This window comes from Tachysurus fulvidraco, chromosome 21, assembly GCF_022655615.1.
Source record: "Tachysurus fulvidraco isolate hzauxx_2018 chromosome 21, HZAU_PFXX_2.0, whole genome shotgun sequence".
Lineage (NCBI taxonomy): Eukaryota > Metazoa > Chordata > Actinopteri > Siluriformes > Bagridae > Tachysurus > Tachysurus fulvidraco.
Genome location: NC_062538.1, coordinates 12,179,003 through 12,205,281, shown reverse-complemented (window position 1 = coordinate 12,205,281; position 26,279 = coordinate 12,179,003). Strand labels below are relative to the sequence as shown.

General features: G+C 40.2%; 1 protein-coding gene across 3 annotated transcripts in view; it reads left to right on the top strand.

Annotated features, from left to right (window-relative positions):
- nectin3b (nectin cell adhesion molecule 3b) overlaps nucleotides 1-26,279 on the top strand; it is a 69,880-nt gene that overhangs the window by 21,789 nt on the left and 21,812 nt on the right. The window contains exons 2-7 of one of the 3 annotated variants that reach the window (XM_047805547.1): nucleotides 6,922-7,086; nucleotides 7,322-7,669; nucleotides 12,435-12,734; nucleotides 15,149-15,266; nucleotides 16,021-16,172; nucleotides 21,483-25,336. In XM_047805547.1, coding sequence (XP_047661503.1) covers nucleotides 7,540-7,669; nucleotides 12,435-12,734; nucleotides 15,149-15,266; nucleotides 16,021-16,172; nucleotides 21,483-22,240 — 1,458 coding nt within the window. In that variant the 5' untranslated portion in view covers nucleotides 6,922-7,086; nucleotides 7,322-7,539 and the 3' untranslated portion in view covers nucleotides 22,241-25,336. Of the gene's footprint in view, nucleotides 1-6,921; nucleotides 7,087-7,321; nucleotides 7,670-12,434; nucleotides 12,735-15,148; nucleotides 15,267-16,020; nucleotides 16,173-21,482; nucleotides 25,337-26,279 lie in introns of those variants that run through there. The other 2 variants (XM_027139940.2, XM_047805548.1) reach the window with 2 other exon arrangements.

Genomic DNA, 26,279 nt, shown 5'->3' with positions numbered 1-26,279 from the left:
ACAGACGTGGTCTTAATCTCACTGTCAGACTTGATAAATATCTGTCTCTGTCTGCTATAATGACTTTGCAATAAGGATACACAATGATGCATGCTGAAACATTATACGTGACATTTGTATTGGACATAATGTGGCAATGAGGGAAAGCCTTGTACAGTATAAGCCTTGTAGCCTTGCCTTGTATAATTGGCAGGATAGCTAACATTAACTATTTAATATCACATTTGCTAGTGATTTATTGGATGATTTATTTGCTGGTGTAATTGGAACCATGTTTTAAAACCATGATTCTTAGTCAAGTTCACTACATAGTCGATCATCACTTTAAAGCTGCAAAATTATTCGATCACGGAAATATTGTCTCTCCTTACTGATGACTTTTTCTCAGGGTGCTATTGCAAAATTGGTGAAACACATGTTCTGAGATGGATTAAAGATTAGAGCTCATGTAGTGAAAGCAGGAAATCATCAGTAAGAATATTTTTAGCCACATTTACAGGCATAGGAAGACTAATTTCTCTAGGGGTTTAGTTATTAATAGGGTAGGTTAACAATTACAAGACAGCTTTGCTAAAGACCTTTCATTCTTCCCTGATGGTGTGCTGGTTTCTGCAGAAGCCAGTTTGTAAAGATTTCCTCCTCTATGTCTTTAGCATTAACATCTACAGGGTGGTGAGACTTTTTCTTTTAGAAAATCTCTCATGACTAGGTGAGGATATGAGCTGATATGCAGTGGGATCAAACACATGCTTGTTGAGGGTGGGGAGCCAGGGGCCCAGTGAGGGGCTGTAAGCAGAGAGCCATGGAGCAAAATGTTGTTGTAACCAGGGTGGGTTAAGGACAAGACCAGGCCTTATCTCCCAAATGCACAGTCTAGTTAAAGCTGGGGGTTCTCTTAGTGAACGACAGAAAATTGTACGTTATTTTTTTCTTTACTTTTTTGGCCTCTCTCTGTCTGTTTTTGAAACTGTCTTTCTTTCTGGCACCAACAGTTTGTCAGAGCAAAGCCTGAGGCAGAAATGATTGCCAGTTGTTAATCTCAGCATGCAATAGAAATAGAAAAGGTGGAGTTAACCACACTGAAAGGTTTTATTTAATAGCCCTTGCACTATTTTAGAAGTAAGCTAAAAGCAGTTAGGCTTATTGTTTACTGGCACACCAACTTCACATTTAAAAAAAAACAAACCAAAAAAAACTTAACCAAACCAAGAGTCTTTAATACATAGCTAATCTGAAATTAAAATGTGTTGTACAATCCCAATTATAGGCGAATAAAACATCCAGCTATAAGAGTACTTTACATATAAACTAGCTATTCATGAAATTAAATCCATCTGCCTAATATTGTGTTGATGCTTCTAAAACAGCTTTGACTCGTTGAGGCATGGACTCTACAACACTTCTGAAAGAAAGCTGTGGTATCTGGCACTAAGTCGTTAGTAACAGATCCTTTAAGTTCTTAAGTGAGGTGAGGCCTTCATGGATTGAACTTGTTTGTCCAGCACATCCCACCGATTCTTGATTAGTTTGAGATCTGGGGAGTTTTAAAGCCAAGTCTATGTCTTGCACTCAAGCAGTTTTTGAACAATTGTTTCAGCATGGCAGGGCGTATTATCCCGTGTCGCCATTATGCACTGTACTTGGTCAGCAACAATGTGTAGGTAGGTGGTACATGTCAAAGTGACATCCACATTAATGCAAGGACCCAAGGTTCTTTTTTGCTCAAAAAGCATTGATCAGACCAGGCCACCTTCTTTGTCCAGGTCTGATGCTCACCTGTGCATTGTTAGGTGGACAGGGCCTATTGTGATGGAAAGGAGTCAGCATGGGCACTTTGAATGGTCTGTAGCTATGCAGCCTCATATAAAGCAAGCTGCAATACACTGTGTTCTGACACCTTTCTATCATAGCCAGCATGAAATCTTTCACTGGTTTGTGCTACTGTAGCTCTCTTGTGGCATCAGACCAGACCAGCTAGTCTTCAACATCCATCTGCATCAGTGATCCTTTGGTGCCAATGACCCAGTCTCTGGTTCACCAGTTGCCCTTTCTGTAGGTACTATTCACTCCATACCAGGAACACCACATAAGACCTGCTTATTCAGATGTGCTCTGAACCAGTCATCTGTCCATTACAGTTTGGCCCAGTTACATAGATCCTTACACTTGCCTATAATATCAACAACACATCAAATTTGAGATTTGCCAGTTTACTTGCTTGCATAATGTATCCCACCTCTTTACAGGTACCACTATAATGAGATAATCAACATTATTTACCTCCCTTGTGGTTTTTCAGGGCTGATTTTATGAATTGTATAAATTTAAGTTTAACACTAATTCAGCCATCTTCTTTTAATAATGTGTCATGATTTCATGTCTTCTTTTAATCTGTCAAAAGATAGTTTAGCACTGAACGGGGTCAGGTCTGGTTTAACTGTCCATTTCAGCCCATGATTTGCCATTTTCTCTTCTCATCACTTCTGTGAAGTAATCCTTGTAAAATGCAGAGCTTGAAATTCTAATGAGGTTATGCCCTTCATTCCTTTTCTTAATTCCTCTGCCTTTTACTCACATTCTGTTGTCTCACTCTTTCCCTCTGCTCATAGTGGGAGTGTTGAGTTCGGCAAAATTCAATGTTTGGAGACCGTTGCCAGGCAACGCAGCAAGTCCGATTTACCCTTACGTCTTCTGAAAGGCAGCTTGTTGCAATTAGCATTGTTTGAGAGGGTGTGTGTGTGTGTGTGCATGTTTGTCCAAGTTCATTCCAGCCATGCTTTTGTGCTCCATTTCCTCCTGATTTACACGCAGCAGCATTAAATTTGACTCCTCAATTTTGTCCTCATCATCCTCCTTGCCTTTTTCTCTCTCTGCTGATCAGGAACATGACTCGGATAATCCCAGAGCAGACAGGGAAAGTACAGATTGAATCCAGATACTTTTGAAGTGCAATGCTGAGTGGACCACAATGCAGCAGTTTCACGAAGGCCTGGTTTCAATTCTGAAAGTGAGGTCAGCTATCGGCTATCCTGTTGAACGCAAATACTCTCATGTAAAGAAAACACACACAGATGAGGATGGGTTCTCTTGAGGGTGGTGATTTCAACAGAGATCAAAGCCAGTTCCCTTAGTGAGGAACAAAACACCCCTGTATGGTGTTCAGTGTAGTTTTGTGGCCTGTAGTAATAAAGGGCATTGCAACAATAGGTGTGTATTCACTAAAACAAGGCCTTCAGAACCATAGGGACCGGGTTGTTTGACGTATAGTCCTGAACTGCTTTTGGCATACAGTGGGGTAAATTCAGGAGAACACTGAAGCTATCAATTGAGCCAACAAGCATGTTTTTATATGACGATGGAAAAGCACAGTGACACTCTTTTTAGTCATTAAAAAATAGCAGCATTTCCTTCAGATTTGTTGGTAAATGACTAAAAAAAGGCAACGTATAGTTGCAATACATTACTCTTGGCATCATCTGAAAATGTCTATTAAAGTCAGTGTTACTTCACAGCTCAAAAAAATAAGAAAATATGGTAGAACGTTAATAGATCTGACAGAATGCACAGTTCACATGAAATAACTTTGTAAATAAAGTAATCACACCCCCCTTACATGCTAACAGTGGCCCTGCTCCCTCCACTGGAAATGTGTTTGTGAAAAAAATCCTGGCCTACTGACAATTCCACAAGGGGAAATGTGTAGTTCCAGGGACATCAAAATGTCCTTGTTTAGTTGGATCACGATCTTAAGAAGTTTCTGGAACCCAGGAACCTGGGAAATTTTTCCTCAAATATTATGTAGTTCCAGAAACCTGTTTGGTTTCTTGTGCAAGGAACCAGGAAGTTCTAAAGTAGAGATTGATTAACTGACAGGCCAACCAAAAACATCTCTCTTTCCTGAATTGCTTTGGCCATGTGTTATCTAACAAGCAGTTACCTACTAATGATTTGCATATGGCATGGCATACTTTAGTTCTGAATCAAAAGCATCACAATTACATGCTTTTTTTGGCCACAAAAATGCTAAGGAAAGAATGATAAAAGGATGTTATTTAGAAGTGTTGTGCAAGAATGTGTATAAATGCAACATCACCTTCAATTTTCTCTCTTTTTGTACCTGTTGTGCAGTTTGTTGCATTACTTCAGATCTGTCCATCAGCATGGTGGGAACTTGGAAATGGAACCATGAGAGTTCCCAGACCCTTTCCATGGAAGTTCCCGAACTGTGTCCATGAGAAACCTGTAACTTGTTCACAAGTGAGCTGGTGTGATCGATCCAGTAGGTGTGAAGGCAATGTGTTCTTACTATTAAGTCTTGAAACAATAGTCTGGAGTACACCGTTCCTCAACAGGGTCACTGAATGTGTGTTTCTGTTTGACTGGAACATCCTGCAAATGACTGATATATAAAAGATGTGGGAATGTATTGCAGACACAGCTCTGAATTCCATCGTTCTCTCCACCTCACCACATGAAGGGAATGCCTTTGCGTGAGGGGAGGCGTGTGTGATGTGTGCGTGTATGGCTTTCTGTGTGGATGGAAGGTTGGACTAGTCAGAGTGTAATAACACACAGGTTGTCCTTTATGTGGCCCTTGTCTCATGGGCCTGTTGCAGCATTTTGCCTTTCGGTCTCTCTGTATTCATTTTGCTCCTCTTTTTCCCCCTACTTGCTTCGTCTCTCTTGTCACTCTCTTTTACACCGACATAGTTAAACTTTTGTTCAGTGAATGGAAAGAGGAAAAACTATTGGAGGGTGAGTGTGGTGGAAGGTAGCAGATGGAAAGGAAGCGAGTGGTTAAAAGGGGGAGGAAATGAGGGATGGAGAGAACAGGGAGAAGCCTGTGGTCGTATTCCCATGTTAATTATTTTCTGTCATTAATGCTCTGAGACAGCATGCCCCTTGTTACACAAAAAAACAGAATCAATCACAAAAAGATTGAACAGTAAGAGGATATGACAATGGAGTGTTTAAATTGTATGTTCTTCTAATCACAAACAATTAGAAATTACTTCTAGTTAATTAACACAGCTTCTGTGGAAAACACAAACGAACAGGAAAATTATAGCTCAGGATCAGACGGTCCTACTGTGAGTAAACAAGTCTTCGCTCGTGAGTGGGAAAAGATGCAAGATAAAAAGCCTAAACAAAAAACTAAACAATGGGTGGGTTTGGGGCTTTTGGTGGAAATATGGTGATTTTTATATACATTTATATTTATTTACTTTTTCTTTAATTTTGTAAACTTGAAATGGTTATTTTCTTAATATTGCCTGTATTTCAGAGGAAAAAATATAGCTTTAGCTGTTCAGCAATTTGGACACACATTGATTCACTGGGATCATCTAGACTTGTGGTGGATTGACTGTACAGGTACTGGGAATAGCTGATGGATTCAAACGATCATGGTAATCTTTTCGATCTCCTCTATAAACACCACAATAACCAGCTCTGTGACTTCTCTGATGCATCTTAGCCACCAGATAAAGTCACAAATGTTTTTTCTCTCTCAGAACGCAACCAGAGACTGACACAATGGGTTGTTTTATCATGGCTGCTTCATTATACATGAAATCAATATGCATCTCCACTACTGTTAACTCCAGCATAGTTTATATCATTTTAAAGTCACAGCTAATAACCTGTTGCGTTTATTGCTTTTATATTTCTTACTTCAGGTTTGCAAATTTTTCTGCCATTTTTAATAGGTACTTAAGCCATTGTTAGCGAGTACACTTATAGATTTGAGACCGAGACTTGTAACAAGCTTCCTGTCATTTTCTCTTCCGTAATGACTTGCGTCTCTTCCGTAATGACTTGCGAATGACATGGTCTTCTGATCAGGTTTATTTATCTGGTAGCATCTGTTGTTGGGAACTTACAACTTGCTGGTTTATTTATTTCGAGAAAACTGAACTTTTTAAGATATTGTGCATAAAGGACACATTATGTGTAAATAAAGTAGCTTTACATTTAGCTTTACATTTAGCCATTGTGGGGGGAAAAACTCACTCTAGATCACATTTCTTTCTTTCTTTTATTATTTTCTTTCTTTTAATGCGGTAATGTTGTAGGCAGTGTGGAGATGGAGGTAGAAGGCCCATGCCAAGTAAGTTCTTGTTAGTTTTCACCTTTCACAAAGTCGATGTCTGCTGGGCACATGAATACAGCGAGGATCAGTACTTTAACCTTTTTTTCCAATACAAGGGGAGTCATCTGCCTGGATAATCATTTGTTGTGTCTATCCATATGGAAAAAAAAGTAATTTGGTCTGTGATGTCTTCTGAGGAGAAAGAGAGAAAAACACAGAGGAGATTTTTCAAATGATGGAATTACTCCAGGGAAGATGTAAACTTAACCCTATGAAGTCCCAGCACCTGCTGCTTCTGCAGTTGAGCAGATCTAGCTCATAAAAGCAGTTAGTAATATCATGCACAATGTGATTTCATCTAGAGAAATTAGCGTAAGAATGAAGTGTGCTCCCCTGACATTTATTTTTATCCTCTTTGCATTCCTTGACACTTTTTTCCTTCCAGTTAGTTTATAAAGGCTTCACACCTCATAACTTTACACTTTATTTTATTTATTTATTATTATTTTTTTTATAAAAAGGCTTGTGTAAGTGTTTTTTCAGCAAGTTTAAGGTGAGCATTAATTTTAGGTTCTCAGGCTCTTAAAATGAACCCCTGTGGTTTTATTTTCTGCTTTTGCCATCTGACAAATTGTAACAGCTAGCTGGTATATGGAGGGGAAAAAGCCTTTGCTTCGCTGATTTTCTCTCAGATCCTGAAAAAAAAGTAAACAAAGTGTGTAAATGTGTAACACACTGGCAATTCCGCTTACACAGAAAAGAAGCCTTTATTTGTCACATAGAATTTCACTGTGTTGTAATGTATTTCTTCGCATGTCCCAACTTTGGAGGTTGGGGTCAGAGCGCAGTGTCAGCCATGATACAGCGCCCCTGGAGCAGTGAGCGTTAAGGGCCTTGCTCAAGGGCCCAACAGTGGCAGCTTGGCAGTTCTGGGACTTGAACCTCGATCCACAACCCTGAGTCTTAACCACTTGAGCCACCACTGCACCACTCATGTAAATAAAAATGTTCCAGTTATAGTAGTTTGAGGTTGCAGTAACTGATGCACTGTATTGTGAATGCAGACTCTGATTTGAAAAGATCTGTTTTTGAGAAATGTGACTGGTAATTGTTTATCCAACTGAAGAACAATTTTAGAAAAGTACAATTATGCAAAATAATATTTTGATAAAATAATATAAATAATAGGTGAATAATCTCTAATAGATGGCTTATATGTCTCTGCCTCAGGTGTGTGTGGTAGCCAGGTGGTGGTGCCCCCAAAGGTAAGCGGTGTGCTGGGGAAGAATGTGACTCTAAGCTGCAGGATTCAAGTGGACGCCAACCTGACTCTGACGCAGAGTTCATGGGAGAGGCGCCTGCCGTCCGGCTGGGCCACCGTGGCCGTCTACAACCCCGTGTTCGGCTTCTCCATCCAGCCTGAGTACGACCGCCGCCTGTCCTACCGCATGCCCTCCATCCACGACGCCACCATCGTGTTGGAGGATGTGGGCTTCTCGGATGTCGGTGACTATACCTGCAAGGTGGCAACTTTTCCTTTGGGCAACACTCAAGCCTCCACCACTCTCAGCGTCCTCGGTGAGTTTTAAATAGAACTCATCTCTTAATATAAATGGTTGGATTATATTGGAATTTACTGTATAAAGTCTTTCCTGAACTAAGTTTCCTCTTTGGTATGCAAGGAAGGTTGTAATATGTTAGTGTTTTTAGTCCTAGAAGTGAAAAGTGACATTTTAAAGCTCTTCTTCTGACTGTGATGTAGGAGCATTGTGGACAATTTGACAGCTGTTCTCTATTTACAAACTGAAGTGATTAGGTTTATGTCAAACACGTAACTATCCATTAAATGTTATCATTCAAAATCTAAGGAATTCTTGCTTGGCTTGTGAGAGTTTAGACATATTAAAAGGCTGTTGTATGAATCTTTTTTACATGTTGGCTTAATTATTTGCCAATTTGTTAGTGTTTCATGGGTACACAACTATTATAGGAAAGTGTATTTCTTGCTGGAATTGACCTTATCCTTGTTGCTGTTATCAACCAAACAAAAGCTCCATATAAAGCTTCTTACTGAGCTCAAGGATGGACTTAGAGTCTTAGTCAGATATATTCCAGGCCTGACTAAAGGATTAAGAAGGCTTGTGCTCAAGAAATATCACAGCACTCAGCTAAAGCAACACTAACGTGACAAACACTAAAGATCATTGATAAAATCTGGTATAAGATGTACATGGTCTATGAACGTAGTCACAAATGACGTACGCAGTTCAGCTCCCACACAATGTTACGTTAACCCTGTTCATACTAGCTTGTGACGGGTCTTTTGTGATGCTTCTAGGCCTTGTTCTGGGGGGGTTAGCTAAACTACTACTACACTACTATATGTAGTTTAGCTTCTTAGGCTAATTAACTAATTAAACAAGACTGAAATAATGCACTCATCAGTGTTCACTTTCCGTGTTGCATCAGTTATGTGCATTCACCAGAGGCAACAATGACCTCTACTGCTTGCTTCTAAGATTTAAATTTGTCTCTGTGCACATCTTAATTAGCAGTCATACATAGTTGGGTAATGATGCACAGAATACAAATTTGACACAATACAATAGTTTGGTGTCACATTACATCATTCTTACAGCAAAAATGAAGCACTACGTGAATAGGGTACAGTAGGTGGCCTTAAGTCTCCATTGTCAATTTATTAAAACATTCATTATAAAAGAAAATTTGTGAAACTTTATTATGACAGTGTATACACACAATCCATGTATATTCCGCCATGCATTAGACCGTAATTAACCCACAAGGGTCATGCACTGGAAAGAGAGATGCATCATCCTTCTATTCTAGGTTTTTGTAGCTTACTTGACTCGAAGCCACAACTTTGCTTACAAACTACCCCATTTCTGTGTAAATACTTAAATATGTTTTTGAATCCTGCATTTGCCTATGAATTGAGTAGTCTCCTGTTTGTTACTATGAACCTTCCAATCTTCACACCTTTCTTTAACATGGACTGAATCAGCTAAATGTATAATATATTGTTTGAGATGCAGGTTTGCTAAGTTGAGAGTCTTGAATTAGCTGTACTGTTAAACCTCTAGATGTATATAACAGGATAAGATAAATAACAGGATAAGAAAAGTTTTTCTTCCATTATTGTGCATTATACAGTAAAGTTGTGAGTGGGAACTGAGAAAATGTTGGGTCAAATGCTCCCATGGAAGGAATCTTTCAAGGCAGTGATGTGGTTTTATTGCTTTGTCAAGTCATATTTAATTTGCATTGAATCAAAAAACTCTCAAATGAAAAGCGGTAGGTGGAGCTCAAGGTGTTCATAAATCAAACTCACAAATTTTGACTCCCAGAGCAGTGCTAACGTCACGTGAAAGTGACAATGTCCATCTGGATGTACAACATTTATCCTCTGTCTCAGTAGCCTGAATTTAAAAATTCTGTATTTTGACACTGTTTAGGTCACTGAAGGAGTGATATTCAGAAGTGGGAAATGTTATTGGTAAAGTGGTGTGACAAATTGTTGCAAGCGTTTCAATCTTCAAATAGATGGTGCAGGAGAGTGGGAGAATGAATGGGGGTGTGTGTGTGAGGGGCGTGTGGGGAATGAGATGAGCGAGTGATTCCTCAAAACAGTATGATGTCATCCTATCTCCTCCAACCCATGTGCTTTTCTGCAAAATTCACAAGGGGTGTGTGTGTGTGTGTGTGTGTGTGTGTGTGTGTGTGTGTGTGTGTGTGTGTGTGTGTGTGTGTGTGTGTGTGTGTGTGTGTGTGTGTGTGTGTGTGTGTGTGTGTGTGTGTGTGTGTGTGTGTGTGTGTGTGTGTGTGTGTGTGTGTGTGTGTGTGTGTGTGTGTGTGTGTGTGTGTGAGGAGAAAAAAGAGACAAATCCTATAAGCTGAGGTGCTATAGCTGGAGGTATAAAAAAAATCATGTAATGAAGGTGGGGAAATGAAAACCCGAGGAATAGTGTCAGTGTATGGAACACAAAGGTGGGGAGGGGGACATGCGCAAGAGCTATAATTAGAGCAGAAGGGAATGTAATGTGTCTGTGTGTATGAACATTTGTGTGTAGTAGGTCCAGAGCCAAGATACCCAAGTATATTCAGGGGCTTCTCTATAAGCCGAGGTCAAGGGAGTCTCCATGATGAGTATCGTGTTACCTCTGGATTTTGACACATACACAAGGTCTGTGTATAGTCACAAGCGTGTATGACATTTTACACACGCACACATATATACAGTGGTAACTCTGAGCACTCAGCTGCTGCTCAAGCTGAAGGTCAGGCACGAATGAGAGAGAGAATGAGCTAAGGGGATTGGGGTGAGGGAGGGGTGGAAAAGCAAACAAAGCTGACTCAATGAGGCAAGGAAGGTGTGTGTGTGTGTGTGTGTGTGTGTGTGTGTGTGTGTGTGTGTGTGTGTGTGTGTGTGTGTCACTCTCACACCCCTCAGTCCAAGCTGAAAAAGCAGAAAGGTAATGGATACACGTCATACCTACAGTTACTGATGAAATTCTGGTTGCGGTCATGTGTCTTTCTCACCGTCTCAAAACTGAACCCATAAAAGTGAGAGGAGTTTGTGTAGAATTTTAGTGGAGGGGTTTTAAGGTCTGCTGCATGTTTAGCTAGTTATTTGGTTTTATTTGAAAAGAACCCCAGGTGGGGCAGTATGTAGCATTGTTTTCTCACAGCTCCAGGTTCCCTCAATCAAACCTGAGCTCAACTTACTGTTTGTTTGAGTTTTCATCCTCTCTAACCTCTTAAAAACATACATATAGATGGAGCAGCGATCCTTAATCACCCCTAGCTGTAAAGATGTAAGAAAGTTCTGTATATATGCCTGAAGTCCTGCTACTGCGGCCAGAGTGTATTCCCACCTCCCACTGTTCCCAGGATAGGCTTCAGAGCAACAATGACCCTGAACAGGTGAATAAATGAAGAAAGAGACATAAACCGGTCGACTAACTGAACTTTCCAGGTTTTCTACTGTATTTAATAGGGACATTCTCAAACTCTGTATAGAGGGCTCATTTTTAAATTCTTTATTTGCACCTTCTATTTGATTTATTTTTAGTTCCTTTCTGTGAGAAACATTGCAAGAAAAGTAAATAAGAACAGAAGGAGTTGAGAACAAAACTCTGAAGTGCCTAATGAGCCCATGGTCACTGAAGCGTTCCCTAAAAGTGATGCAAGTTATTTTGGGGAGTGATGGAACTTGTGTCCTGTACTAAAATAATGAAAAAAATAAAAAATAAAATAAAACAATCTGTGCATGATGTACCTGTGTATCTAGAGCCCTCCTCCTTCCTCTCTCCTTGATTCCTCTTTTGTAAAGAATTCTTAAAATGCCATGTTTTAATTGATTTCTAGGTCTCGAGCTTTAGCAAGAGATCAGGGAGTTAAAGTGGCATTGACTTGTGTTCGGGACACACACATGGTCTTTGCTATTTCTGGTTCCACCCTCGTGCCTCTCAGTAGTAGCCTTTGTACAATGACAGGAAGGGGAATTAAAATCAAAATGGCTACTTGTTTAAAGCATGGCTCAGTTGGCACTGGAGTCTCAGGACTGTAGCGTTCACAGCACTGTCTGATGGAAAACTGATGAGAGACACTTAGTTACAACAACTAAAGGTCTAAGGAGAAAATTTCAACATGGGGAATGTAACGTGTTTTGTGGGTAGGAAAAGTGCTGTAATTGTTAAAAAGTAACGTTGGTTATAAATTACAAAGGTCTCACTCAGTAATCATGTTGCATGATGTGCTGTATGATGTAATAATTAAAAAACAAAACACAGGTGTTTAACTGGTGCATCTGAGTGCTGAACTTTGTGCCCCCAGTTCTGGAATTCAGCACTTATGTGAAACACACTTCCCTGTCCATACAGCATGTTAACAGAGACCTTCATCTCAATCCCAATCAAAATCCTTCAGTGGCTCTGATGAGAAATACTGCTTGTTAGCGGTAGGTGGTCATTGTGACTTTTTTCCTCAATGCAAGAAAATCCATCACTTCAATTTCAGTCGAGTACTGGTCATGTCTGCATTGTGGGAAGTTTTATTTATTTGTTTTTGTTTGTTGTTTTTTTTGTTGTTGACATTTTTAATCTGGCTTTTTTAAGCAAGCTTGGCAGTTTAGCATATGATGGTTTGTCTATATACAGTATGACTTATAAGAGCAACCTCATTTCTGGAAATATCTGTGGCCCATATTTAGATTTTTTTCTGACACACCTGTTTTTATTTTTTTTATCGTTGTTTAGGTGTGTGATTATGACCTGCTACACGGTGCTAAAATTCACTTTGTCTCTCTCGCTCTTTCTCTCAGTGGAGCCGAAGGTGTACATATCTGCCGGATCTACAGCTCTTTTAGACGGAGGAAACGTGACCACTGTGGCTACTTGCATCGCTGAGCGTGCTCGTCCCCCGGCCGATGTCTTCTGGGAGTCAAATCTGTACGGCACATCAGAGGTGCACAAGCAGGAAGACGGAAATGGCACCACAACCACACAGGTGCACTACACCTGGGAGCCCACACGCCACGCCCAGGGTGACAAGCTCACCTGTGTGGTGAAACACCCGGCCCTGCCCAGTGAATTTAGGATGCCTTACGTCATCAACGTGCAGTGTACGTATGCCCTCTTAACTATGTGTGTCCCCATTACTGTGTGTGTCCTCTTTATTGTGCATGCATGTATGTGTAGTGTGTGTGTGTGTTAGTTGGACAATGTGCCTATTGATCCCATAACGCTGTTGAATCCTGGATTGGGATGTCTGTAGTAACCCAAGACTAATCTAACCCAAGACTAATAAGAAACGCATGGAAAAATGTTAGTTATTAAAGAAAGAAAGGCATTTCACTCTCATGGAACAATTTTTGTAGGGAGTTATTTATTTAATATTTCTATAAAGGAGCTTCATGCCAGTGCTTTATAAAAGTCACAGGTAGAGTCACAAAAAGTCACAGGTAGAGCTTTAACTGTAGGTTGCAGCAGAAGTCAGGTAGTCTACAGCAGTGGTCCCCAACCTTTTTTTTCGCCGCAGACCGGTCAATGTTTGATCATTTTACTGCGGCCCGCTGGGGGTAGGGGGTGGCGGCTATACAATGAAATTAAAATTAATCATTTTAATTTAATAGTATTTAAACATGCCTTAACTCGCTACAATGCTAAATCACTGAGAACCCTGAGCTTGTTATTTTGCAAGGAGACGGGTCCATCTGGGGTAATAGGAGACAATGACACCAGAAGTGTGTTGCTTATGTCCAGTTTATTTCGTTGTTTTGTTTTGGTTGCTGTCACTGCAGAAAACCCCGCTTCACACAGATAGCATGTTGGAAATGGCAATAGGGATTTAAGTACTGTGGTGGGAATCTCAGGGTATTACGCCATGACTTTAATCCAGAACACCAGCAGAGTTTCTAACTTTCTAACGACGTCTGTTTCGTACTCATTTTTGCTAATTTGTGGGTTAAATTTGAGCAAACACAATATACACGTACACCAAACACTGTTAAACATGACAAAGTACCGGTGAACAGAGAGAAGAGCGATACACCCCTTCTCTCCACCAAAGCTACAACGCCACTGCCGCTTGCAGCCGCTCAGCTCCAGACGTCACCTAGTATCATGATATTTTGCGCATGCGCGGTATTAGTGCTTTAGGTGACGTCTCTCAGCTCCCGGTTAACCTCTCGTCCATGGAAAGTCGCACAATCCCGATAGAAATACACCACAGTAAATAAAATGGAACTAATTTAATGTTCCTTGGGCGGCTCGGGACCATTTGATCCACAGACCGGTCAGGGGCCCGGGGGTTGGGGACCACTGGTCTACAGGACAGAGGAGTTCACGCTTTTTTTTTTTTTTTTTTTTTTTTCTTTTTTTCTTTTCTTTTTCAGTTTCTTGATAACAAAATAAGGAGAGTGTGGTGGAGCTTAGCGACTGTTTCTAAAGAATTAAATCTAAGGGGCTTTTTACACCTGGTCCCTTTATGCGTTTTCTGTGATTGGATAGTTATCCGATCGTAAAAAAAACAGGTCTAATAGGAGCAGGAGGGGACGTGTTTCTCCAACGTTTCAGTGTTGAGTAACTATAATCAGATAAAGTATTACACGTCATTCTTACTGTCCCCTTTCTCTCTCTCTCTCTCTCTCTCTCTCTCTCTCTCTCTCTCTCTCTCTCTCTCTTTCTTTCTCTCTCTCTCTCTCTCTCACAAAAGCAGTTTATTTATTTTATATACTTTTCCCTTTTCTCTTCAACTTTTAGACATTAAACATCTGTCTAGACATCTTTCCTCCGTTTATTTATTTATTTATCTTCTTTCTCCTTATTGTTTTTACCATTCTATATTCTCTTTTGATCTTTTCTCTTTTTAATTCCTTTGCTTTCTTCTTTTTCTTCTCTCTCTCTCTCTCTCTCTCTCTCTCTCTCAGCATCACACAGTAAAACATGGCACTCAGGTTTTGTTTACAGATCAGAGCGAGACCTATTTATTTTCAGTGGGTATGTAGAGTGCTTTTAAGTGTCCGGAGAACTTGATATATTTACTTTTTATATTGTAGTTGCATATTCTTGTTTATCCAGAGTTAACCGTGCTGATGTCTATATGCTGAGGCAGCAGTGACACACTGTTGAAGTTGAGCTCAAATGAACAGAATGTGAGGCACAGCCTGTCTCCTCCACCCACCTGCCTTCATGCTGCTTTTGCTTTGTGTTACAGTTTTCTGAAATCAGTAAGCGGCATCGATACGCAAAAAACACGTCAAATCTGATCTGTAATTTAAAACCACCTTTAAATATGGTTGTGGTCCATTCCGAATAGTCAGCTTTCATGCATGTTTTGCTCAGATATGCTTTAAAAAAAATAAGATTGGTCTGTTCAAGGTTATTGATGGCTGTGATTAGTTTTACTCCCAGAGCAAGAGAGATTATTCAGGGGTTGCTTAAAAATGCTCTCCGTTGAATGAGGTGTGGCCATCCTGCCTTCCTGTACCTGCATTGAATGAACCCTTTGTGTGTGTGTGTGTGTGTGTGTCCTCAGTTGCTCCGGACATCCTGCTGTTGGGCTACGATGGGGACTGGTATGTAGGGAGGGAGAACATCCAGCTGAAGTGCCAAGTTAAAGCCAACCCGCCACCCCACCACTTCCAATGGATCAGGTGTGCCACAAAAACACACACACTGCTGTTGGTGCAAGCTTTCTGGATTGGGTTCAGCCTCATGGTGTTTGTAGGCCTGATTCCAGTTACAGCACTGTGAGCGCAGATGCCCCATCTGAGGCACAACACACACACAAAGCACCAGTCGCCCTTTTTCCTGCTCATTACACTTCCTGAGCACTTAACATTTAGAAAATTGCTTTTTATTATTCCAGTATCCGGAGTTGAGCTACCGTATTTCCTAGACTATGGGATGCCTGTGTATGGCTCTCGCAGGTGCTGTGTGGAGTCTTTAGCCAGATACTTGGCTAGGCTGAACATTTTTGCAGAAAATGTACATAAAGCAGCTGCCGATTATAGTTTAATCCTATTTGTGTATTTTTCAGTAACTGCTTATTACACAGATTCTTGACATTTGAGTCATGACCTCATGTGGGGTGACCTGAAATGTCAAGCGTTGTTTATTATGTGGATATAAACTTGACGTGGGTAATATTTGATCATTAAAGCTTTTATGTTGTTGTTATTACTACTCATTGACCTTAGCAGTGCTGTGTGGCCTTTGAACCAGGCAGCATTTTCAGCAGCAGCATATTTAAGTTATCTTTATCTAGATTTGACACAATATTTTGTGTGTGTGTGTGTGTGTGTGTGTGTGTGTGTGTGTGTGTGTGTGTGTGTGTGTGTGTGTGTGTGTGTGTGTGTGTGTGTGTGTGTGTGTGTGTGTGTGTGTGTGTGTTTATGTACATATCAGGCTGGACGGGGAGATGCCAGATGGAGTGAAGGTGGTGAATGATTCCCTGACGTTCTTGAGACCACTGCAGTGGAACGACTCTGGTGTGTACAGGTGCGAGGTGGGAAATAACATTGGGCTGCGCACTCGTGACCTAAGGATCCGTATCCAAGGTGAGACCGAGCTCAGAAAAAAAACAGCTCCGTGCTCTGCGTGTCAGCATCCTGTAATGCACTGCATTTGGTTACAATCAAAAGTCTATCACACGCAAACATGAGGTATCATTTACTACGTGCACATGAAGAATGCATACTTTTGTGTATGTGCAATCACTCACATATGCTTACACACACACACACACACACACACACACACACACACACACACACACACACACATTCATTTAGGCTGTTGGGTGTGTCTGTGAAACTGAACAGAGAGAGAAAGTGTGTGTGTGTGTGTGTGTGTGTGTTTAGCCATCATAGTTTTCCAGATGTTCATTAAAGAAGAGTCCTCAGAGAAATCTAGGCTTTTCCTCCATTTTTCATGACCTGCATCATCACAGGGTCCGAGGTCATTGCCAGATGAGTTCCGCTGTACCACTTTGGCTGGTGTCACCTGTATACACGAGAGCTTTTGCTCCAGAGAGTCTAGCGAGAGGTTGTTTTAAATTAGAGCTTGGCTTCATTCATTGAGACTTGAATGATAAAAGCCGAGTAAGCTGTAAACATGGAGTGATTCGGTCTATAAGGAGTGGCCGATGTAAATCTGACTTTAGTCCTTTTGTTTTAGACATTGAACTTTGGTCAGACCAAAGACAAATAAAATTCACCCAATGGAAAAAGGCAGTTCATCGAAAGAGAGAGGATGTAGAAATGAAAATGTTCTGTTACAGTTTAATAATTTATTTTCCATGTATTGTATGGACTCAGGAATGTTGTTTGATTTCCTTTGGTGGTGTTAATAAAAGTAAAGTAAAAATGAAAGTTTGATTTATGATTATTTTTTCCACAGGTTTTGTTAGTTCTACATAACTGAACAAACTGCATGAGCATTTCAGAACTACCCATAAAACTACTGTTTTCAGTCCAGCTGCATTTAAACTCACAAGGCTTATTTGGCTTGCAAAGCCGATATAATTATTAGAATTATTCCACTTTATTAGAAACACCTGTAAATTCAGGCAGTTGTCTATTCAGCCAATCAGGTGGCAGCAGCACAGCACAGTACAGATACAGTACAGCTCAAGAGCTTCCGTTACTGTTCACATCAGTCAGAAGAAAAGTGTGATTCTGTGACTTTAACATCATCATGGCTGTTGCTGTCAGACAGACCAGTTTGAGTGTTTCAGGAACAGTTGATTCTCACACTCAATTCAGTTTGTTTGGATAGCGCTTTTAACAATGGACATTGTCTCAAAGCGGCATTAAAGAAATCTACAAACAGAAGAAAAAAGATAAAGTTTAAATTTGAACATTTATTTAAACTAACATTTATTTCTACTGAGCAAACCTGACTCTGAGATTTTATTTACACAGAATGGTGCACTAAACAAAAAACACTGAGTGTGACACATCTTATCGTGCACATCAAACCATGAGCTAGATCAGCATGCAACAGCATGTCAGGATTGGATTCATCAGCCAAGAACAAGAATCTGAAGCATTACTAATAAAAGCAATTAATAAAACGCAGGTCTTTAGACTTTTGAGGCCCATCATTTGTTAGAATAAGACTTATCTATTTGAATGGTATTTAGTCCTATTGTGTCATTATATTGCATTGATTCCATTTTACATTTTTTCATATTAATTTATTAGCTTATATATAAGCATTTTTTGGTTATCCTTGTTCATAGGCCTGTTAAAAATCATGACAGTTCATTCAGTCCCGCAGCGTAGGGTAGTTTCTTCACAGGTCAACCTCTCGCTCTTGAGGTTATTACTCCATCCTGTATTGGTCTCTATCTTTTCAGCTTTCAACTGTGCGTGAAGCTGTGTAATTAGTCTCACTGATGGATCTGCAGAACATCTTGCTCCTGCACGCACCGCATTCCCTCCCTCCACATGTCACGCTGCTAAGAAAAAATATTCATGAAACATTCACATGCTCATTTCAAACATTCACAAGTTTATTATTTATTTCCCCCTCTTCACATCCTTCCCTTGAGAGAGATTAGGTGTGTGTGTGTGTGTGTGTGTGTGTGTGTGTGTGTGTGTGTGTGTGTGTGTGTGTGTGTGTGTGTGTGTGTGTGTGCTTACATAAGCATGTGTTTGGTGTATTTGTGTCTCGTTCTCGTGAGTACGCTGCATCACTGGGTTGAATCAAGAGGTTCTGGTGTCTGTGGTGGAATACCTTCTACAGCTGTGTGAGTGAGACAGACACACTTTTTCCTCATGGGGACCAGCCAAATGAATAATATCAAAACTGTCAGCAGTCCTGTCCTTATGGGGATATTTGCGTCGCACCAAGATATGAAGACAGGCCCCTACCCACATCCCAGTAATTTATATACAGGTGTTGAGACTCAAGGGAGTGTTTCAGACAAATCAGATTTCTACCTGCCCTCAGAAGAGGTTTTGAAACATGAACAAGCACATAAACAAGACCAAGTCATTTTCATACATCAAGTGACAGAGCAACAGACCAATAGTTTTCCTCCAAGTGTACATTTCATTATAAAATAATGAGCTTCTGGGTGGTTTACCCCTGTCACCTTGTTTTTATATAACAGCATGCATGTACAATACAAGCTTATAACACTTGTATTGTAATTCTTATATAACACGTGTAAGTGAGAGTTGTTCAGAACTGCATTTAAAATTATCTCAAACGATTTAAGCATTTTTGTACAAGCAGGAGTAGAGTTATGCTGAATACTGGAACCACATGATTGTGAGCGTGAGATTACTTTTATACAGCAGAGCTATAAACAAGAAATTAATACTGAGTAAGTGGCAATTCACGAAACAAATATGACCATGAGTTCTGTTTAATTTTTGCTCTACTAGTCCATCACAGCCTTGTGTGTTTCTTCTCCAAATTGTTGCCCCAAAGCACACATTTGTATAGAATGTCTTTGTATGCAGTAGAGATGTAATTTCCTTTTACTGGGACTAAGAGGCTCGAACCTGTTCCAGCATATCAATGCCACCATTTATACGGTTAGCTCCATGTAGACTTTGTTTGTCCAGGGCAAACTCGAGTGTGAACAGTTGAGTTTGTATGAACTGGAACACCGACTGTACCCAAGATCTCCTCACCTGACTCTCGATTGACTGAACGAGCAAAATCCTATCAGGCACTCTGTGTTCATAATGTAGTGGAAAGCCTTCCCAGGACATAGAGGGACATAGATGTTCAAAACCAAATATAAGTGGTGTGTGATGGACCAGAAATGTTTGATCATATAGTGTACATTGCGTTCTGTAATGTACAAGTAAACACTTAAACTGATTCTGGATGCTCTGGCTATCTTGCTAATATTACTGCTCCATTAAAAATTTGCTCCAGATGGTGGATGAGGCAAGAGCCGCCAAATGGAACGTGTTGTGGATTTTGTGACTCATTTCCCCTTCATGTAGACTCTTACATGTTACATCCAAGAGACTCCAGCAGGCATGCTCAGTCTTACACTTTCCTGATTGTCAGTCCTGGTTAAAGCTCCCATGAGCATTATTTAAACTGTGTGTGTGTGTGAGAATTTGTGTGAGTGTGTGTGATGTATTCTGACCTTCAGCAGCTTGTCCCCTCCTCGCCACATTTCCTTCCCTCCCATTCTATGATGTGCTGAGGCTACAGGGCTCTACTGTGTATTGATCAGGACAAATTGTTCTCAAAGTTCACAGCCCCAATTCGAATACATTAAAATAAATTTTCGTTTTGTGTGCCCCTGTGCTTTTAATCATAGATCTTATGCATTTTCTAGGCTTTATTTAATGCCATTAAAATCCCACCACTTTAGCAACACTACTCTAGAGAGCTGTGTTTAAAAATTGACAGGAATTTAGGGAGGAATGCTGTTGTATTTATTTCGTCCATTCCTGTAGCCAGACCTTGACGTGTGTGTGTGTGTGTGTGTGTGTGTGTGTCTCTCTCTCCCTCACTCACTCATACACACACAAGCTCATTCATAAGCGTATCCATGTGCTGCATTTTGTGCATCATCCTTGCCCTCTGGAATAGGGTATGAAGGAATGCATGCAGTCTGCTACATTATAACTCAGGGTTTACTACATTGAGGACAATGTAACATTTATATCTAACTGTGTTCACGCGTTGGAAAACATCTTGTGCACGTCGACTCCTTCTGCTGAGTGCACACATACACACACACACCATTGGCTGCCAGGTAGTTCTTGCTACAGTAGGGGGACAGGATATTCTGTAATTGATGAATGGTGTCCTACAGCCATCCCCTTTCTATCAGCTTGTGTAGTGCACATGCATGACTCTGAACCTTCCAACACAGCAGTGCTCTAATCCAACTCCACAGTCATTGCATGCCAATTCTGTGCTCCTGTCTTCAGATGACTAGCTAACTCTAAGATAACTTTTGACTTATTCACTGTGGTGCAATGATTTGTACTGTAACCTTTCCTTCCTCCTCCCCTTTCTAGCTCACACTTCCTCCCTACCCTGTTTCTCCCATCACCTCTTTACTCATCTGTACTTCCTCTCTCGGCTAACACAGCGTTCTGCACTAGGTTTCATTGTTCTCTAAACCTTTTCCCCTTGTGATGTCTCTATTCACACTGGAATGTGTGGAGTTAGCCAGAGATGCTAGTATGTACAACCTCATGATCCCTTTGTCATATAACTCCAAAAGTCCAAAGAGGTCATGTTTTATTTAAAAATTTTAATGCCGTTTTCCTGGCCAAAAGTTTTCTTTTGAATTTGAAATAGCAAAACCTGCGGTGATATTTTGTAAAGGCCACGATTGTATAATCACGATAAATGTAAATATATTTCCATGCAAGTTTGCAAAACACTTGGAGTGGTCAATTTGTTGTTCCTTGGTTTCTGCAGATGAAAAAGTAATATTTAAATGAAAGTATAATTGAAACTAAACAAATTAGTCAGACCTTGATCATTGATTATTCTTAAAGTACATATGAAAAAACAGAAATAAATAATACACAGCCTCTCTGGACTATTGGACTTTTCCCACCTCCCATGTTTTGTTTTAGACAACGTCTACTACCCTGGGCAGCAGTTTCAAGTTTAACTAAATAGAAGCTGGCCACAGGTTATTTCATTATCATTTATAGACCTGAAACTGGAACTGTTGCCTTCACGGCTGTAGATACAGAACTTTATTACATTAAGATAACATTCATGACACTAGATAGTTTAGACAAGTTCATGTGATAAATGATAATAATATTTGGATGTAGTTGGCATTGACATTCTACTTTTCTTTCTGTCCATACCTCCTCCGTTCCTCCCTTCCTCCTTCCCCTCCTCCCTCCCTCTTTCATTAGATCCTCCTTCCACCACCACTATGCCTCCCACCACCCCTGTGCTCCCTCTTAACGCCGAGATCTCTGTCACAGCGCCTGGCAATAAGCAGCGGGCCCTCTTCACCTCCCCGACCCTGGCGCCACTGCCTGAAGGCAACCTCGGCACAATTGTGGGCGGGGCAGTAGGTGGAGCTCTTTTCCTCTTGCTGCTTCTGGTGCTTGGTGGAGTTTACTACCAGCGGCGGCGACGCACTTTCCGTGGAGACTACTACACCAAGCAATACCTGGGACCTTCAGACATGCAGAAAGCACCACCGCCTCCACCACATGAGCTTCACATCTACAACAATGAAGCAGACAGGGCCAGTCCTGACACCAAGCTCAAATCCTGCCACGACGTCAACGGCACCATCCTTTCCGATAAAGACCGGGAAGAGTGGGGTGGTTTTGAACGGGACAGATCCCCAAATGGCCGCAGTAGAGCTTTGCGAGAGGCCAACACCCAGCAAAACCTCCAAAACCATCACAACCACAATCAGCAGTCAAGCTACCAACCTAACCACCACCCAACTCCCCAGCCTAACCACCAACTGGACCACCAGAGCTTCCTCATCCCTCCAAACAAGCACAGGAGCTCACTGCAACCCGAGTCCCGCAGATACCCTGGCCCTCAGGTTATGGGAAACGGCTCCCCCTTCTTGCCGGAGGACTGCTATGACAGTGACTATGTGTCACACACAGATGGCTCCATGATCTCCCGTCGGGAATGGTACGTCTAACAGGGTGGCGCTGCAGAAACGGACTGCTTACTAACCCTCCACAGAAGACGTCAAACTTGCAAAAGAATATGATGGTAGAAATAGAATATGTACTGAAGGGGGAAAAAAAAACAATAAATAGAAAAGCACCACTTGCACCTTTTTCCACGCTTCTACTGTTATGGTGTGACCTGTCACTTTTTTTTTTTTTGGTTTTGTAAAGGATGGGTAGCAAAAAGTACACCCGGAGTTGACTGTTTATTAGGAGAACCTGCCTTCTCTCTGCACTTGTTGGGCATTTTATCAGGTCCATCTTTTATTCAAGTATCATCAAGCACTATAAAGTGATCTTAGTTAATCCCACTCCATATAATACCTAACAGTAGATGGTTCCTCCTAGCAAGAAAAAAAATGTTACACAAATGCTAGAATTGTTAACCATTTAAAGAACCCTTTATTCTAACATATTTAGATACTGACTAGCGCATCTATTACTATGGACAGTTTGAGACCTCTTTTCGCAGTCTATAAATGGTCCATGAACCACTGTAGGACCACCATTGCATTGTGGACTTTTGTGGACAATGGGGTTTTATCTGATGAGTGATTAGTTAATGCTGGTCCCTTTTTACTGAGCGATGGGGGATGACGAGCTCCAGTCAGTAATTTGACACTCGTGAAGCGACCTGGTTGGAAAGTGAACCTGATCAACTGTCCAGTTTTTGTAAATACAGGTAGAGTTAGCCTATGGCAAATTTTCATATATGAATACTCTATCACTGATTTAAGTTAATATTTCAATGTTAATAGCTGAAAATATCCTACTTTTAATTACAGCGAGGCAGCACTGCACACAGTATGTAGAGTGCAGTTATTTTTGAACCGGACAGGTGAGCGTTTTAAACAGCCCTGACGTGATGGAATAGTGAACATTCAGTCATAGTGAAGTTTAATACAAACAGAAATTAGCTCTTGTCAATAGTCTGCCATCTGGCATGGTTACCATGGTAACGCTTCAACATCCCTCCCCTCGGGCATTAAATGGGTTGAGCTTTAGGAACAAGTGCTAGACACAGGGAGGACTTGGCGTGCACACACACACAAACACACCCCACTCTATATACAGAGAGCAAGTGGCTGCAGTGTGTTTATGTACCAAAACATGAATGTTCAGATGGACATTTTGTTAATCACAGCCGTTTTGCTTACGCTGCCCAGTAACATTGATTATCAATGTGTATCGGAGTGACCCTCGGTTAAGATTGCGGTAGTTCTTATGAAATATCTCCATTTAGTTTAGTAGATCTTCTTGTTTTGAACATAATATCAGTTAGCATGTTTGTTTCTGGAACAGTTTTTTCAAGCACAGTGCTCTGATGTCACCTGTCAGACCCTCCCGCTTCTTCCACTCCTGAGCCTCCACCTTGACAGGAAAGTGGTTGTTCCATGTCATGTTTTGGTTCATAAATGGAGCTAAATTTTCCAGATTTAGCTGACTGTGACCTTTTAAGCAAAAGAAAGCACACACTGTAGTTTTGAGCTAGATAACATTAGCTGCACTATTTAAATGTTCCCTCAGAGAGAGAAAGCATTCTTTTCTACAATTTCCTTATTCTTATAAATAAATAAATATATCCACAGATTCAATGAAACAGATGTATTTGATCAAAAGGCTCTTCACAATGACTAACATTCAGGAAATAATTTTATTTCTTTTCCAAACCAGAAGAAAGTGTTAAGGTCATGGATTTCCAAAATTATAGTTCAAATTAAGTTAATAAACAAACCTAAAAAAGTTGGATGTAATCATGCAGGCAAAAAAAAAAAGCATGAGTCATGTCAGTCCAGTCAGCCACTGATTGCACACTTCATTTAGCATTGGTGTGTTTTTTTGTTTTGTTTTTTAAAACTTCCCCTGGATGATGCAAAAAAAGATCAGATGCTGCGTAAAGGGGTTGTGTATCAATTGTTAGCATTGTCTAAATAATGATCTCTATTTGCAGAACTTTGTGTGATCAAGCCTTATGCATAACTGAAGCTAAATGTGGTCAATGTTTCACTATTTTTCATTAGAGTTTTCTGTCCTTCTTTATATGTAAGTTGTCTAACTCATCCAGAGGGGGCTGTTCAAGATGGCGTCTCAGGAGGGGAAACAATGCAGCGATTGGTTAAAAAGAACGTTGATCCAGGACACGTGCTCTTTGATATGTGTAAATACACTTAATTGGTGTTAAACCTCCACAGTATATTTAATGGATGAGTTCTCTGCCTAACAGTGTGAGTGTTCACTTTGCACAGATTCCTAACACCACATTCACATATCTGTGGTTACTTTGGCAAATAGGAGTTTTGCTGATTAGGTCAAACAGACGAGTAATAATTATTAGTTCTAGGTATGTCCAGGTCAGGGAGATGAGAGCAGTGCCTTATTGTGAAGACGTAGTTTATTACAGTGGTGTTCTAAAGGCGTGTTATTCTGTCTGTGAATGTATGTATTTTTGAGTGTTGAGAAATTGACCACTTCAGGTGCGTTGGTGAGCGTCCTGTATGGTCCTGGACTTCTTCAGTTCTTCCATTTGCCTTTGCCACTTTAGAAGACCTTTGTCTCTTTGTGCCATTACTTGTATTGTGTTTTTTTCCCTGAATAGTCAGACAATAGCATATTTTGCTCACAGAAATTTGACATTTGTGACATTTGAGTTGCAACGCATTTAAAACAAACAAAAAACACAAAGATGGTAACTTTTGGTGAAAGGTGAATAACTAGTAGGATTGTAGTTGAAGGGGTAAAAGTTGTGCAAATAAATAAGAGTTGTTTATTGTGTATATATGTTTTCTCCTGTATAAAGACTAAGACATGATGAACATTGAGAACACCAGAGCATGCCTACCACTTCACTGTTTATGATAGTGTTTAGGCTTATTGAGGTTTTTCAGTCACTCGTGCTCCTCTCCACCAGTTTCTTTTCTTTTTCTACAGAGGAGACACAGTTAAAAAAATGAAAAAAAATGTCAATATACAAAATATGGAAGAGCTGCATGGAATGAGCATTATTTTGTAAAATTATTGTTTGGGATAGGTTTTGTTTTGAAATAAAGCACCTTTTCTTCTTTGAAGTCTCGATCTTTTATTAACCAATTCGGACAGTGTGATTCATTTTATTCATCATAGTTTAGTAGTTTTTATAATTCAATTCAATTCAAGTTTATTTGTATAGCGCTTTTTACAATAGACATTGTCTCAAAGCAGCTTTACAGAACATAAACATAGAGCAGAAGGTAAACATAAGGAATGATAAAAGAAATAATGAATAATAAAAGAAAAAGAATTAACAGAATAAAAAAATCAAGATTTAAATATATATATAATGAACTATAATATAGTTAATAAACACTGGTTTGTTCTGCTGTTACGCAAAGGCATTTAAATTAATCTACTCAAACATTTAAAAGAATTTTAAAATGATTTAGAGGGATGCATGTATATACTATAAGAGTTTAAAATCACTGGAATGGGCAGGTGCTCAAATATAATGTTGATGAGACAAATAAATGACATGGTTAATTAGATGTTCATGTAGCAGTCCATGATAGATTTATCCTTTTCTTTCTTTTATCGCCTGTAAATTCTTTATGCGAGTCAGGGCCTTTGGGGTTTACATTACCAATCTGGCATGAAACAAAAACAAGTGCATGGGTATGAGTTGTCAGATTGTCTTGCTATGGATGGGATGGGAATAAAAACTAATCTAATGCACACCTCTGTTCTTAAGTGTTTAAAAATCATATTTTCATCTTTTAAAGTCACATATATGTCATGGATCCTGATTCAGTATTCATGCATGGCATGATGAACCTCTGGTGTATCTCAGTCTTATATCTTTGGATGTCTATGTTTATCCATGTCTCTGGTCTGATGGTCAGTGTGGGAGGGAATCCTGTGCAGTGTCTGTAGATGATAACTCTACACAGGCAAGGGGTAGATAAATGGTTTAAGATGTTGGCCTGCTGGGACCTTGAGCAAGACCCTTAACCCTCAACTTCTCAAATAGATAAATGT